This window comes from Oryzias latipes, chromosome 20, assembly GCF_002234675.1.
Source record: "Oryzias latipes chromosome 20, ASM223467v1".
Classification (NCBI taxonomy): Eukaryota; Metazoa; Chordata; class Actinopteri; order Beloniformes; family Adrianichthyidae; genus Oryzias; species Oryzias latipes.
The window spans coordinates 14,102,356-14,118,007 of NC_019878.2; the positions used below are offsets into that span (position 1 = coordinate 14,102,356).

The window sequence follows — 15,652 nt, forward strand, 5'->3', positions numbered from 1 at the left end:
TCAAATTGAAGGGGTTGCAGGAAACAGACTATGTATCCATACTTTAAAGGCTAAGTTTTTTGTGTGTATTTTTTATCTTTTTGATATTTTTCTATGAATTATCTAATGCTATATCTTAACCATTTGGTGCCTATTGATGTAAATATGCATCAAACCTGCTCCAAACTCATCGTCATGTAGCAACCATTTGAAAGGTAAACATAAGGTCCAGTCTGGTTTGGCATTAATCGGCTTTTTTTTCTTTTTTACTTCTTCTTTTCATTCCGTATCTTCCCCCTTCTTTTTTCCGATATGCAAAAAGGGATTTTGTTCATCTATGATGTCATTGTCAGGTAAAAATACACCTGGAGGCGTGAAAAGGGCACACACAGACAAGGAATAATGCTTTTAACTCGGGCAGGACATGCAAAGTTCACCGCCACAGCGAGAATCACAATTTTGGAAACTTCCAGCAGTAAATGAACAAGTGATAGTGTCATTTAATAATTTTCCTACAAAAAAGGTCCAGTGATTCCCAGCTTCAGTGTGCTAACCATTTACCAAGAGAAGTAGAAAACAACAAGACGAATAAAAGTTTGCTAGAAAATCTGCTTTATTTTAAAAAATTACATTTTGGTAGCTTGAAAAACATAAACCCAGTTTATAGCACTGTGCGCCAGTGAGGTCTAATGTACAACAAATCTTCCTCATTTTTAAGGGGGTGCAAACAATTTTTTGTCCTTGCATCAGGAGTCGTATTTGCAAATGGTGGTTTTAACCCAATACCACAACATTTCCTATATCAGTTGTAGTGTAAAAAGTGGATTATAGCAGACATAAATCTTCCACTATGATCCTAAATTTTTATTAGTAATTTACAAGACAGTAGATCAGTACAGCAACCCTTCACCTTCTACAGTAAAAAAAAATGTTACCAGGAAATAAATATATATAAGCAGTAAAAAAGTTATAGTCACCCTTTATCAAATTTGCAACCTAAAGACACAGTCATTAGAAAAGTCATTAAGATTAATACAAAGATGTGCTTAAAACGGATACAAATGACTTCAGTGAAAATGGGATTATGCAAAAGCATTGACCCACTTCAGTAAGAAGGGTTTTTCAACTACAGCATATAGCCATGAAGTAAACAGTAACTCACATATGCAGCAACTTGAAAAAACAACAACCATTTGGAAATATAATTTGAATTGCAAACACGCTTAAGGGAAGTGCATTTTGGGGCTTGCACACAAGGTTAGTCGCTTTGAGGTGAGAATATGTGTGACCACACTGAGAAGCATCAAGAAGATCGTCATTGACATCACTATTACATAGTGGCTGATACTGCAACAGACAGAGGCAGGTCATTGAGCAAACACGGTTTCAATTAGAACCCAAGCCTAAAAAAAGGACTAGTGTTTGTTATATCATGCAAAAACTAGATAATATCCCAATTTACCTGGTGCCAATGTCCAACCAGCTGCCATAGTCCTGCACCATGAAGAAAAAATGCTGAGGATAAGAAGAACTGAATTAAATTTACATTTGATGTCATCAGTAAAACCAATTAAAAAAAAAAAAAAAATTCTGGGATTTTGTTTTTTTACCAGAGCCATTACATCGCTGATAACAAGGACAATGAGAAACAAACTGGAAAGAAAAAGTAGATATCATTAGAATGGCAATAAAATCCTACATCCGCATGCTTGCATGGACAAAGGATTTACATCATCTTCACTGTTTTCTTCTTTTTTCATGCTAAATAATTTACTTATTTAAGATGACTAATGTTTCATGGTCTGCATGTAGTTGAACAAACTAAAATAGTACAAGTAAAAAAAAAAAAGACTATTTTTTGCAATTGCATTTTAGTAGGGGGATAAGAGCTTACCTTCTTGATGAGAGCTGTGTTGCAACTTGAATGCTCTCAAATGTACACATTACTATGATGAATGGTATGATGACCTGCAAGAATATACAACATAAAGTATTGATTTCATGAATAAGTGTGCTTTAATAAAGTTTTGATATAAAAAGACAAATTTCTGTGTCAGTCATAATGAAAATAAATAAATACTGAATACATTTTGTTGAAAACCTTCAACAAGGTACACAATCGTCAAACAGGAGTTTAAGTTAAAGGCTTATATCTTTTTTAAACTGATTTTAAGTCAGACAGCATTATAGGAATTGAGTGGCAAGGCAGGAAATACAACTTCTCCTTTAAGTAAATACAGTGTTTGCTATAAAAGGAAACATTTTCAAGTGCAGTACCTTCCACATCATTAGACCTCCCATTATAAAAGGATTGAAAACAGTCAAGAAGCAATAAACAGAAGCTGGATCAAAACTAGACAAAAAGAAAAACAGAAACACAATTAGTTATCACAAAGAAAACTGTTTTAACTAATCCAATTATGTTTTTAGCAGGAATGTGCAATATGAACAGAAACTAGAGTACATAATTCACAAAAAATAAACAACACAGAAGACTAAAATTGATTTACTGTCTTCTTTTATGTGATGCACTGCATGTCTTTAAAAAAAAAAGGATGTCGGTCAGACAGATTTGTTTAAGTGCAACCATTTGAAACCCCTGCGTATCGAAAACAGAACTTCCTCCCTTCATCCTTTCCCCATGCCAATAAAGAAATGGTTCACTTTAAAGCATACCTGTTAATGGAGGCTATGTTTCCTGTACCAAAGAAAGCTGTAATTATAAAAAACACCTGCACAAAATGTGGAGTCAAGGAAATACATTAAGTGTTTTTTGTGATTTTATGCATTTTAAATAAAGGCAATTAAACTAATAATCCCTCAAATATCCTGTAACTCTACAAAATGTAACAGCGGCAGCATTACTGCTGTGTTTCTGTATTTTCTTTATGACTTTGCAACGGCCGTCAGTTCTGCTGAAATTCATGGGAAACAGGATACAAAAAAATATGATCTTCGAATGTCATCCAGTTTCAGTTGTCGGATCTTGCTGATGTCAATGTTTGCTGAGAAGTCGATGGTGGACAACTGCAAGAAAATGAGGCACACAGGCATTTAAAACTCAATACAAATGCAAAGTATCTCAGTATGACAGTAGGGGTGTAAAACCCAAGGGAAAAAATAAAAAAATAGCTTACATTGCCTTAACTTAGCATATATAGGTTGATCAGAAGACCATCATTTTCTACAAGTTAAATGTATTCTTCTTCTTCTTATATTTGGATTGGATTTGTGTTCAGTGACATCTTTTCAAAACTCCCCTAGTGTTTGTTGGTTGCCTTAATGCAGGCCTGCCCAATCTTGGTCCTTTTGCCATCTGCCTGTTTTCTAGTTCTCTCTGCACTGCTTTCTGTTAGCTAGCTTACCCTCCTCAATGTGATTGACAAAACACACCTGATCCAGGTAATCAGCAGCAGGAATAGCAGGGAGCGCTGGAAAACAGGCAGGATGTGGTAGATCTTTGGGAGTAGAATAGTGCAGCGCTGCTTCTGTTTAGGTTTTATAAGTAAATGGAGTGGAGGGTTTTTTTCTTTAAAAAAATTGCACAGAGCTGAGGGTTCTCTTTCAACATTTGTTTCAGTATGTCACCATGGGAACACGCCTCTGTGCACTGTCCCCAAAAATACCTTAGTCATGTTTCAGAGAATCAGGGTTTATTTCTTTACATTGTACTTTCATCTTGATATTTTCTGTTAGCAACGGTAAATACTGAAATGATTTGTAGGGCTTTTAGGAAAAAATGGTGTAAGTCCATTAACAATAAGTAGTTCATGTGAAGTTATTTTTGAAGTTCATGAAGGCCTGTAATTTTCCTCACAAAATGAGAAAAGAAATCCAGAAAATTCCATTGTCTGATTCTTAAAGGGTTCATTTGTAAATTATGGTGGAAATAATTATTTGGTCAATAACAAAAGTTCAACTCAATACTTTGTTTTATACTCTTTGTTGGCAATGACAGCAGTCAAACATTTACTGTAAGTCTTCAAAAGTTCCATGCAGATCTCCTCTGGAGCAGTGATATTTTGGGGCTGTCGCTGGGCAAAACAGACTTTCAACTCTCTTGAACGATTTGCTCTGGGAGTGAGATTTGGAGACTGGCTAGGCCACTCCAGGACCTTGAAATGCTTCTTATGAAACCACTTCTTTGTTACCCAGGCAGAGTGTTGGTTGTCATTGTCGTTGTCATGCTGTAAGACACATCCATGTTTCATCTTCAATGCCCTTTCTGACGGAAGGAGGTTTTAACTCAAAATCTGATGATGCATGGCTCCATTTATTCTTTCTTTTACATGGTCTGAAGTCCTAGTCTCTTTGCTGAAAGACGGCCGCAAAGCATGATGTTTCCACCCCCATGCTTTACAGTACGTGTGGTGTTCTTTGGATCCAACTCAGCATTCTTTCTCCTCCTTACCAAAAAGTTCTATTTTGGTTTCATCTGCCCATAGGACATTCTCCCAATCATATTCTGGATCATCCAACTGCTCTCTAGCAAACTTTAGACGGGCCTGCACATTTATTGGTTTTAGCAGGAGGACACATCTGGCACTCCAGGACTTGAGTCACTGGCGGCGTAGTGTGTCACTGATGGTAGCCTTTGTTACTTTAGCCCCAGCTCTCTGCAGGTCATTCACAAAGTCATCCTATGTGGTTCTGGGATTTTTGCTCACTGTTCTTGTGATCATTTTGACCCTACGGGGGGAGATCTTGCGGGGTGCCCCTGATGAAGGGAGATTATCAGTGGTCTTGTATGTCTTCCATTTCCCAATAATTGCTCCCACTTCTCACCAACCTGCTTACCTACTGTAGATTCAGTCTTCCCAGGCTGGAGCAGGTCAACAATTTAGTTTCCGGTGTCCTCAGACAGCTCTTTGGTCTTGGTCATGGTCGAGTTTGGAGTGTGACTGTTTGAGGTTGTGGACAGGTGTCTTTTTTATAGATAAGTTCAAACAGGTGCCATTAATACAGGTAATGAGTGGAGGACAGAGGATCCTCTCACAGAGGAAGTTACTGGTTTGTGAGAGCCAGAAATCGTGCTTTTTTGTAGGTGACCAAATACTTTTTTTTACCACCATAATTTGAAAATTAATTCTTTAAAAATCAGACAATGTGATTTTCTGTATTATTTTCTCATTTTGTCTCACATACGGAATGTATACCTATTATGAGATATATGTACTTCTCATCTTTTTAACCTACACGATTGGTGGATGGCTAAATACTTTTTTGTCCCACTGTATAGCATGTATACTACAAACCATACTACAAACCAAACTTCAGACTTTGAGGGCTGGTGCCCTCCATGCAGTTCGCTTCTTTTGCTTTTAATTGTAAAGTGCTTCAGGCTGCATAAAGTATGAGAAGTTCTTTTTTTTTTTTAAATAAAATTTGATTTAATTTAAATAAACTACTTATTGTTAGGGGGTGCCATTCAGGGCAGGGCAAAGAATAAAAAAAACAAACAAAGAAATTCTCTTGATAGCTGGACTTGTCATCCTCAAGTCTGATTTCTGAGCAAATTTTATATTTGTCATGTCCCTTAGCTGTTTTGTTTTAAAGGATTAGGCGAGGGAACTCTTAAAACAAAAATAGAAAAAAATGTGTACTGTATCTTGGAATGATTCATTGAGGGTGAACTAATGATATCTTCATAAAACCAGTTATAATTTAAAGACAGCAGATCTACTTTACCTCTAGCCTGCCAGAGACGCCTTGAGCGAGCAAAGCCTCCTGTTCAATGTTGATCCATGCAAACATTAACCAAGATAACACAGGAGGGAACAAGGCCTCTGACCTAGGTAGAAAAAGATAAACACAGTGGAAAACTCTCTAACAAGCCTAATTTTAAATATTGATGTCTCTGCATGATGTGTCTTGTCTCACCCAGTACTAAGCAAAAGGTATGTGGACGTGAGAGACAAAAATATGCTGAGAAGACGATGGAAAAGACGTGATGAGCTCAGCAATGGAACACATATTGAAGAACCTAGAAAAAAAAAACACAAAAAAAAAACAAGATGTGTCAAAGTAAAAATTTGTTTTAAATTCTACATCTTTTTTTTTTTTTTGAAGCAATAAGGGATTTTCTTTAAGAATTTGAATTCAACCTACAGTGGAATTTTTACTGGGTTACCCACCTACCTACCTAAAGTGCTCCAGCTGATGATTTGGTTAAGAAGAGGAAGGCCCCGCTTCTGTTGCAGGCTGGAGTGCGTGAAAGTCGGCACGCATGCACACACCGCCACAAGCAGCATCTGTGGGGTTTTAAGAAAAAAAATCACGCTAAGGTTTTTCGCAACAGCAATGGAGGATCCACAACAGCACTTTAACACGATACGGCGCTCGTTTTTACCTGAGCAAAAAACTGCCGTCCGTCTCTAAACTGCAGCGGTGTCCTCTGCCGTGATGACCAGAAGAAGCAGGCTGAAGAGAAAAGGGTGAGCAGACCTCCGCCGGTGCTGAGCAAACACACACAGCTGTTACTTCATGTCAAAGTGATGTGTAAACTACAGCTGGTAATCAGGTTTTTTCCAAGCTCTCACCTTCATCATTGGCTCAAATAAAAGCACCCTAATGAAAAAGCTGGTCCTTCCCAGAAAAAAAAACAAAGCTTTATCTCACTTTTGACAAAAACACACTTGAAGTTATAGGCAAAAATTAGTTTATTTTTGTTATTTGTGCAGATTAACTCAGACAAGAGTTTAGGCCAGTATATATAAAATAAACCCTCTTCCTTTCCTTATTATTACTTTTGGAAGTGTATTGTTTTCAGCAAGCATGAGAAGAAACTTTTGCTTTGTCTTCACAAACTTTAGTTCCGAGTGTTTTTTGACGGCAGCTTCAGTCACTCTATGTTGATCTGACAAGTTAACCGAACTTTCATTGCCAATGAAAGAATGCATCTCATCTCATCTTGAGAACATCATGCTAACAGAAAAAAATGTAGTGATGGCAGTGTCATGGTCATAATAAAAAAAAAAAAAGTACAAATGCTTCTTATGATTGGGTCAAAATCTTCAAATGCTACAAAATTAAAGCTTAGAATCGGTGTGATTTTCTTCAAACATGTGATAAATATACACAAATATGGATAATCTTCTTATGAATAATTACATTTTCAATTCAAACTTGTAAAACAAGATGAATGCTTTGATGTAGTGTGATAAATTGTTGCTTCCATGACACCACGACACCCTGGTTCCAATAATTGGCTTCTCGCTAACAAGTGTGATTAGATTTATGAGCTTGGAAACTATTGACTGGGTTTATTTTTAGCATATTAAACTTAAAATTGATGATTTGTGATTAAATTCAACTTCTGGGCAGCAGGTGCGGCTGTTACTGGTTATATATCGGTTTATTCAACCAACCTTCTTAAACCAACAATGTAAATAAACATTAGAATCCATGTAAGTTGATTTTTATATTTATTTCTATAATAACCCACGGCTATGTATCCTAAAACAGCTTAGCCACCTTGGATGTAAAGTGGAATCAGACATATATTTGTTCTAAATAATCATTTTTGATTCATACCACATCCATCAAATTTTCGCTGAACAGAATTACCCTTGGTCTTATGGGGTTTGAGATTGACCAATTTCTAAAGTAAAATGATGTAACTGTATGGAAGTGAGTGATGCTGAGGGGGAAACTGCTTACCATGACGACTAGAATAGGCAAATGAAGGAAGTACTCACACCAGATGCAGGTTAGGCTCTCTACCCACGACAGGCATCAGGGGGAAAGCTGACAAGCACAGACACCCCAGAAACCAGCTCAGAGAACGAAACTGCTCAAAAACAAGAGAAAAGCAACTTGTAAATTAGATTGTTAGCATTTGAGAGCCAACAAACACAACACAAATTATAGCTTTCACAGCCGTTTAAAGTTCCTTTAAAATGCATTTGAAAGCTTCAACAGCTTTGTTGCTGTGGCAGCTTTTAGAATTTTGAAAGTAATAATTGGATAAAATTGATGGAATTGTGTTCTTACAACTGCTTATATGATGATTCAGGGCATATTTAAATATACAACTCACATAAAATGCAAGGTTTTTAAATGTATTTAAAGAAAATCCAGTTTACCCTAAATAACCTTTTTTTAAATTAAATCAAATTATATTCAAATCAATATAATTTTTCTTTATTTTGTGTTCCTGCAGGAATATAGTTTCTTGCACTGCTACCTTTGCTTTGGTAAAAAGTCCGGTCAAAATTGGCCACAAGGAGAGGACACCCAGTCCTACAGTCAGCACGGCGCGGTTAAAGAAGCTCACCACCTGGGGGCAGCAGAGAGAAAGAACAGCATAAGAACCATGATACCGCAACCAAAAACGAATACAAAAAGATGCTTGTTTTACATTTTTACTTCACAGAAGCAAATTTCACAGAAAGCAAGAGCTGGATGAACAGACTTAATCACCTACCAGCAACTCGATGCCAAATGTCACCAAAACGAAATACCCTAAGCATTTCCATAATGGTAGAGAGGGGATTGATCGAACGAGATCTTTGAGAGCTCCAGACCTAAATTAGAAAAAAAAAAAAAAAATTGAAAAAGGGAGATCAAAGATTTAAAAAAAAAACGTTCATAGAAGTATAGGGTACACTTTGCTCTGGGCAAATATGAATGGTTGCAACACCACCCTGGAGGCTCATTGACATTTTACCACACCTAAGCCTGAAAAGCCTGCTGTTACCTGCCTCTATTTTCTTAGGATGCGTTTTAATATCATGGCTCCCACTTAAAAAAATCTATACAGAACCCCACAATTCTTTTGTTTTTTTTATGATTTAAATGTTATTATTCGTGTCATCGTAAACCAAAATCAGTTCTGCAGAGATAGGAAAAAAATGCAAGATTGTAATAAGTAATAAATTTGTAAAAAAGATTAGCAATGCTGCATGTTGAGCTCATGAGGGAAGTAATAATAAATGGTTATAACTCAATACAGGCTGTGCAAACAGGATCTATGGGCTGCTCTTTTATCATATAATATATATATATATATATATATATATATATATATATATATATATATATATATATATATTATATATATATATATATATATATATATCTCCATGTGTTTGCCTATTACTTACTCTTTATAAACAAAAAACCAAACAGGCACAGGCAGCAGACAGTAAATATAGTAGGTGACTGGACTTCTTTGGATGAGCAGGAACGCTGTGATCATCACTGCCACACACATGCACAGTTTGGCCACAGTGCGACTGGATCTCTGAACACAGAGAGCAAAAATACCACCTTAACAAGAAAATCCCGTTTCACGAACCTGTTGATGTGGAAGAAGCACTGTCAAAGGGAATTACAAAATGGTCCTCCAACCTGTTTTGAGAAGTGAGGATGTCTGTTGAGGCTGGCGTGAGTCTTTAGTATGACTAGGATAACATATGAGGTCCAGCCAACGAATCCCAGCACCACACTGCAACCCAGAAAGAACCTGTCGTAGGTGTGATAGTAGAGGAGGCCTTCCAGAGAGAGGGATATCAGCGACTGGCACAGGGAAATCTGGCAGGATAAACAAAAGAAAAAGGGTAATAAATCTCTGGCAAAAGCAGAAATGAAATGTTGGAAATGGATTATGAATAAAAACAAAGAGAACATCAGTTCCTTCCTTTTGAAAGCCTGTTGCTGCACAAAAAAATAATGGATGGAGCCAAGTGATTAGTCAATAAAGCTTTAAGCTGCACCTTAAACCATACGTAATATTCACCAGTCTCTACAAGAAATCTATATTTGGCTCGAATATTCGTGTTCCAGCAACGTCTTTCCCGTAATACTTACAGCTTCGTTGTATTTCTCAAGCTGAATCAGTATTCGCGCCTTGTGGGTGATTTCAGCTTGTTTGGACTCAGTTAGCTGCCTGCATAAACAAAGGAACAAAGCATTGCAGGTAAGGGTAAAATTGGCTAATTGTCTTTTCTTATGAAGTACATTAAGCATACTTGAAGGGTGTGAAGAAAAAAGACAGTGTTGTTTCCTTTTTCTGCGTCATTTTTATCTGCAAAAAGAAAAAAAAAAGCTCAGCCGCAGTATGATGCTGTGAATATTATTAATGTAATTATTAGCTGTTAAGTCACACGAACATCCAGCTGTTTTTCCCCCCAGTTGTTTAAGTAGAATAGTGACTGTGTAGCAAAAGATCCCTGCTATCATACCTTGAATTGCTCCAGAACCTGAATCGCATTAGTGTACATGCTTTCTGCCTTGAACTGACCACTATTGTTGAGGTAGAGGATAGGTAAAACACCCTGCACACACAAAATGAGAAGGAATTTTTCTTTTTTCGAACCTGTGGTGAGCTCAAACCACAGCAAATGGAAATATTTTCTTTACTGTCAACATATTCAGAAACTTACCACAGAGTTAACAGGAATAGGTACACCAACAAGAGAAGCCATTAGTGGAGCAATGTCTGCCTGAAAAAGAAAAAAAGGTGAAATTTAAGCTTGACAGGTGACAAACATGTTTGGACGTGTGGGATTCATGATGACAACATGGGTCTCACTGGAATTTCTTACCTGATTGACATCAACTCTACGGATGTGCTCCAATTTCCATTCTGAGAAAAGAACAGGTCAAAAAGGTCACTGCAACTGGTTAGCTTCATTTATTAACAGTTTGTGCCAATCTATCCTTTTCGTTTCGGGACTGATTTTGAGATTATTTGAATGGTTTATAAATGTTTTATTGGTCTTGCGCCTTCTTATCTCAATTATTTTCTTTTAAAGTTCGAGCCCTCGCTGTCCTCCAGTGCCGACCCTTTAGTTGTTCCTAAGATGAGAAACAAAACTTTTGGTGAGGCTTCATTCTACTGTTATGGTCGTCGCCCCTGGAATAGCTTGCCTAATTACTTTTTCTTTTATATATTTAAATATATTTTATGTGTCTATTTTTAACTTATGATTTTAGCCCCAGTGTTCCCATATGGGGGTCTTTTATACCAGGGCTCGCCGGTTTAGTCTGGGGTTGTTGTTGCGTTGCTCGGCCTTGCTGGGGCGGCGGGGTCTAACATTTTAGCCTCACGGCTGTGGACTGGACCTTGTTGCTGTCCAGGGTGGATGGGCGCTGTTCTGTGGATGAGGTGATTCCTCGTAGGAGAGATTCCTGATGTACTGTTCCCTCACAGCAGAGCCAAGCCCTACGTCTCTTTTTTAATTATAGTCATTTTTTTCGTGCCTGTATGCATTGTGTGTGGGGTCATGGGGGTGTGTGTTTGAACGGAGGGGAGAGCAGGTGGGCTGGTTTTACTTTTTTCTCTTTTTTGTATTTTGTCATCTGTTTATTTTTAATTGTAAACGTTTTGAACTGCGACACATGAAAAGTGCTTTTTTTTTATAAATAAAGTTTGATTGAATGAAAAGTAAAGGTGCTGTTTACAATGACTCTACTATACCTTGAAGAAAATGATCCTCATAGGATTGGGGTTCTGTGACTCTCTGGGCCACATTGACGCCAGCACCCCACACCACTAAAGGGGTTAGTGTTTCAGATGGGTGGCCTGCACCGTGGGAACCTGGAGGAATGTGTTCAGAAAATGCCAAAATTCAAGTATTGATCAATGCTTTTTTTTTTCAAGCACACAGAAAAATCTTACCCCAGTTGGTCATGCCATGATCAGAGGTAAACACATATGCTGTTCTGCCATCATGACCAAAGAACTCCTCCATGACGGGCACAAGCTCAGCTATACCCTTATCCACCAGGCCAATGTTGTTTAGGTACTCCCTGCATAGACGTCAAATGCAAAATGTGAGATCTTTGATAAATGTTGTTGTTACTGGGAACTGTAAACGATACTAAATGCAAAAAAAGGCAAGAAACATGCAAGTCCATGCAGGGCACTTACTCGGACATGGGTCTGTGAGCGTGTCCATTTGTGTCAATGCCCAGCAAATGCAGGAAGAATATATTCTTATCCATAAGCAGACTGGCTTTCAGTGTAGAGTTGGACTTTGCAGACTCAAATAAAGACTTTAAAAAGGAAAATGTGGCTTCATTCATTTCAGGAAAATAGGAGTGCAAACACATTTTCCAAAACAGCTTCATTAAGCAATATTGAAGTGTTTTTTTTTGTATTACTAATTAGTCAAATATTATTAACAAACCAATCAGAACATATTTGTTAAAATAAAATAAAAAAAAATACTTTGACTTGAGTGAACACCCAGCTGTCCAGTCTAGAAGCATCTGTGGAAGCAAAGTCCTCCTCCACTGCTGGGTATGTGTGAGTATACACATGGTCTCCACTGGCACCTGAAAGAGCCAATAACAGGAAATGAGGTTTTGTGTCATTCAGCAATATTTTCATCCATGCATATCCCCTTCAAGGTCACGGGACTGCTGGAGCCAACCCAGCTACTGTTGGGCGAAAGCAGTATATATCCTGAACAGATCGCCAGTCTGTTACAGGGTCTCACAGGTAGGGACAAATTAAGAGTCACCAGTTAACCTATGAAGCACGTTTTTGGACTGTGGTAGGTAGCAAACGTGCCCTGGAGAAAATCCTCATATGCATGAGGAGAACATAAAAACTCCAAACAGAAAGGTCCCAGCCAGGTTTGTCGCACAACATTTCCAGTAAAATTTTAAATGAATATAGTCCAAAGCATTCAATGTTTTTTTTGTGAAAGTATCATTAAACCAACCTCTCTGTAAAACTGTTTTGGGGGAAAAAAATACAACCTATTTTTATACTAATCAGCCCCACATAAAGAAAACTGAAGTGAGGTTGAATAAATCACGTTTTTATTTGAAATATAACACTACTGTGTTATACTGAAAAGTATGAAAGAAAGTATGAAAAGGCACAATCAAACACATCTGGCACTCTATTGGCTGGGATTTTTGTTTCAATACAAAAACAAACAATAGAAGTGATAAATATATAAAGAATAAAGAAGTAAAAAAGTGAAAATAAAAAGAAATCCCAATAAAAAAAGAAGGGCTGACAATAGAGATTTTTAAAATCTGTATTTGACATTTGATACAATCATTTATGTCAAGCAAGTTTTCCTGCAACAGACTATTTTTGCACCTTAATCTCGTTGTACAATGTTGCAATGACAATAAAGACTATCTATCTATCTATCTATCTATCTATTTTTTGAGCATAAAGGGTCGTAAAATATTGGAGCATAAATCAGGTTCATAAATCTTTATAATGTGTTTCAATTAAAGATATTTAGGCCCTATGTGACTGTGACTGTGAAAGCATGATTGTGTGTCTGTACCTTTTGCAAACATTGGCAAGATATCGGGGCTTCCCCAACACCAAGTGTGTCTGCTCTCATTGAACACTGAATCAAACTCCACAGGATTCTCCTTCCATCCTGAGACACATGTATGAGGACATGAGAATGCACTCTCTTACTAGTTTTTAATCATACTAATATTCTGTCAATAAATGTCAGCATACACCTACCTTTAGCAACTGCACTGACATCCTCGTAAAATCCTGCAATCAGCGCAACATGACCAGGCCGAGACTCAGTCGGCACACGTGTATGTGATACACCCCATGTACCATTCTCCTCTATTACCCTCCTGTTAGTGAAAAACATACATTTTAACTTGCATATGCTCATGAAAAGGGGTTAGGAAATTTAAGAATAACAAACAACAGAGCAGAACAGCTACACTTGCACGATTAAAGGGTGTACAAATGAACCCAACCTCAAATAATCCATACACATTCATTCAGTTTCCTAACCTGAGGTACGGCGTTCTCGATGAACCGTTAGGAAGCAGGGTGAAAAGACTGTCGGCTCTGAGACCATCTGCAACCACGAGAACTAGTCTGGAGGCAGGAGGATTCATTTGAGTGGACTGGGGCGTCATGCCGTGAACCAGGGGAGATGTGAAGTAGATGTCAAAGATGGATAGGAAGAAGACCACGTGGACCGTCAGTCCCACGATGAAAAAGGTGATCACTCTCATCTTGACTATCAATCAATGGCGTACTGAACACTGGATCCCAGAAACAGCAGTGAGATTACTTGACATTGAGGACAAAAAACAACATTAAGAACCTAAACAAAAGGACAGAAACTTTTCGAGAAAATAAAAGTGCAGTTATCAAAAGTAGGACATCAAACATTATGGCTTTCGATAGCAGATTAAGAAGTTAGATCAAGTTGAGCTACTGTTCTATTGAAAGGCTGCTTAAGGACATCACTAATCTGTTCACCATATGTCAGTGTCCAAATTTAAAACGACGCACTAGATTTTCCTACTGTGCTCTTAAGTGGCATCAACCACTTAGGGAGAAAAACTGCACTTAAAAAAAACTATTGAGAGTCCAAATAAAAAAAAAACAACAACATATATATCCTTACCTTCATATTGAATTAATTGATTCATATAACAAAACCGAGGACATGTTATCTTTTAAGTTTAGTTGAATAGGACGTAGCTGCTAACTTAAATTTCATTCAACATCTTGACCAACTTTCTAGTTTGTATTACATCTTCGAATATTATCTATAACTTACGAAACATAAAGATTACTACTCAGTTGCTTGTACAAGATCAGCGCAATTTACATGCTACTTTAAGCAAAAAACCAACAACCACCCCGCTTTCTAATAAGATTACTTCAAGAAATACAGGTACCACGAGCATTCACTTCCGTGTTGTGACTGACGTTTTTCTTACGCATGCGCAAAGCTCGTGTGTCTGCTACACTATCCTCAGATGTTTTCTGTCTTTATGATTTTCACTATAACATTATATAAACTTTGTTTTCTTTGAAGCTGCCCATTTTATAATAAAAATGTAGTTTCAGTAATTTTACAAAAACCTTCATCCACAACCAGAAGCTACGAGCTGTCAAACGTGCCCCGCCTAGTGACTGAGGGGTAGCCAATTATGTTTTAGTCTGCCATTCAGAAGGCGGGCTTCAGGATAACATCCATCTAAATCAGCCAATCATAGCCCCACATTCCCTGCGCTGCAAACGCCAGCTGAATGTATCCATTCAGGAAGAAGCGGGTCTGATTAGCTTAGCTAGCTTACATTGCTAAAAATCTTTACAGTGGGAAAAAATGGCGTCGGTGAATCCCTTCAATCTCAGCGATTCGGAGGAAGAAGCCGAACGCCGTCCAAATGAAAGCGTTGACACACAGAGAAGCCCAAGCCAAGGGGCGCCAGGGCCGCCGCCAGGGAATCCTTTTTCTTCACCTGCAGAAGCTGAGCCCCCGACGCCCCTGCTGTCTAGCAACCGGACGAGCCCAAACGGTGAGGGCATCTCTGTGTCGGCCCCGGCTACCTCCGCTATGGCAGGCAGCACCGAGGCGCGGGTGTCTGTAGATCTCATCGCTGCTCAGCTGTTACGGGACCAATTCATCCTTACGGCCTTGGAATTTCACACTGAACTGCTGGAAGCAGGTAGAGAGCTTCCGCGACTGAGGGATTATTTCTCCAATCCTGGCAACTTCGAACGACAAGGCGGCACTCCACCTGCCAAAGACCAGGTTCTCGGACCCGGAGGACCACTGAGTGAGTAACACTAGCAGCTACCTGTACATCATCCACACTCTATATTGGCCTTAACCTTAAAACCACAACAAAAAGTAAAATAAAATAAAATAAATTCAAAGGCAGCTAGCAGCAACCATTAGCTTGTACACTGACTGTGGGGGAGTCA

General features: G+C 38.2%; 2 protein-coding genes across 8 annotated transcripts in view; one reads left to right on the plus strand and one right to left on the minus strand.

Moving 5' to 3' along the window:
• Positions 1 to 568: 568 nt before the first annotated feature.
• On the minus strand, positions 569 to 14,682 carry pign (phosphatidylinositol glycan anchor biosynthesis class N). The gene is made up of 29 exons (XM_023950061.1): positions 14,343 to 14,682; positions 13,718 to 13,974; positions 13,430 to 13,551; positions 13,239 to 13,337; positions 12,155 to 12,261; positions 11,855 to 11,979; positions 11,603 to 11,733; positions 11,402 to 11,521; positions 10,527 to 10,567; positions 10,365 to 10,424; positions 10,164 to 10,256; positions 9,951 to 10,006; positions 9,790 to 9,868; positions 9,331 to 9,513; positions 9,084 to 9,223; positions 8,405 to 8,504; positions 8,165 to 8,257; positions 7,677 to 7,768; positions 6,329 to 6,434; positions 6,122 to 6,230; positions 5,860 to 5,962; positions 5,668 to 5,770; positions 2,920 to 3,006; positions 2,656 to 2,711; positions 2,257 to 2,332; positions 1,874 to 1,947; positions 1,590 to 1,632; positions 1,442 to 1,494; positions 569 to 1,326 (listed from the first exon to the last, which is right to left on the minus strand). The coding sequence occupies exons 2-29, from the start codon at positions 13,942 to 13,944 to the stop codon at positions 1,203 to 1,205; spliced, it is 2,802 nt and encodes a 933-aa protein (XP_023805829.1). The 5' UTR covers positions 13,945 to 13,974; positions 14,343 to 14,682; the 3' UTR covers positions 569 to 1,202.
• A 253-nt stretch (positions 14,683 to 14,935) lies between these two features.
• The window catches only part of kiaa1468 (KIAA1468 ortholog), a 30,723-nt gene continuing 30,006 nt past the window's right edge, over positions 14,936 to 15,652 (plus strand). For 3 of the 7 annotated variants that reach the window (XM_023950055.1, XM_023950058.1, XM_023950059.1), the window contains exon 1: positions 14,947 to 15,504. In XM_023950055.1, coding sequence (XP_023805823.1) covers positions 15,051 to 15,504 — 454 coding nt within the window. In that variant the 5' untranslated portion in view covers positions 14,947 to 15,050. Of the gene's footprint in view, positions 15,505 to 15,652 lie in introns of all 7 variants that reach the window. The other 4 variants (XM_023950057.1, XM_023950060.1, XR_002872344.1 and 1 more) reach the window with 3 other exon arrangements.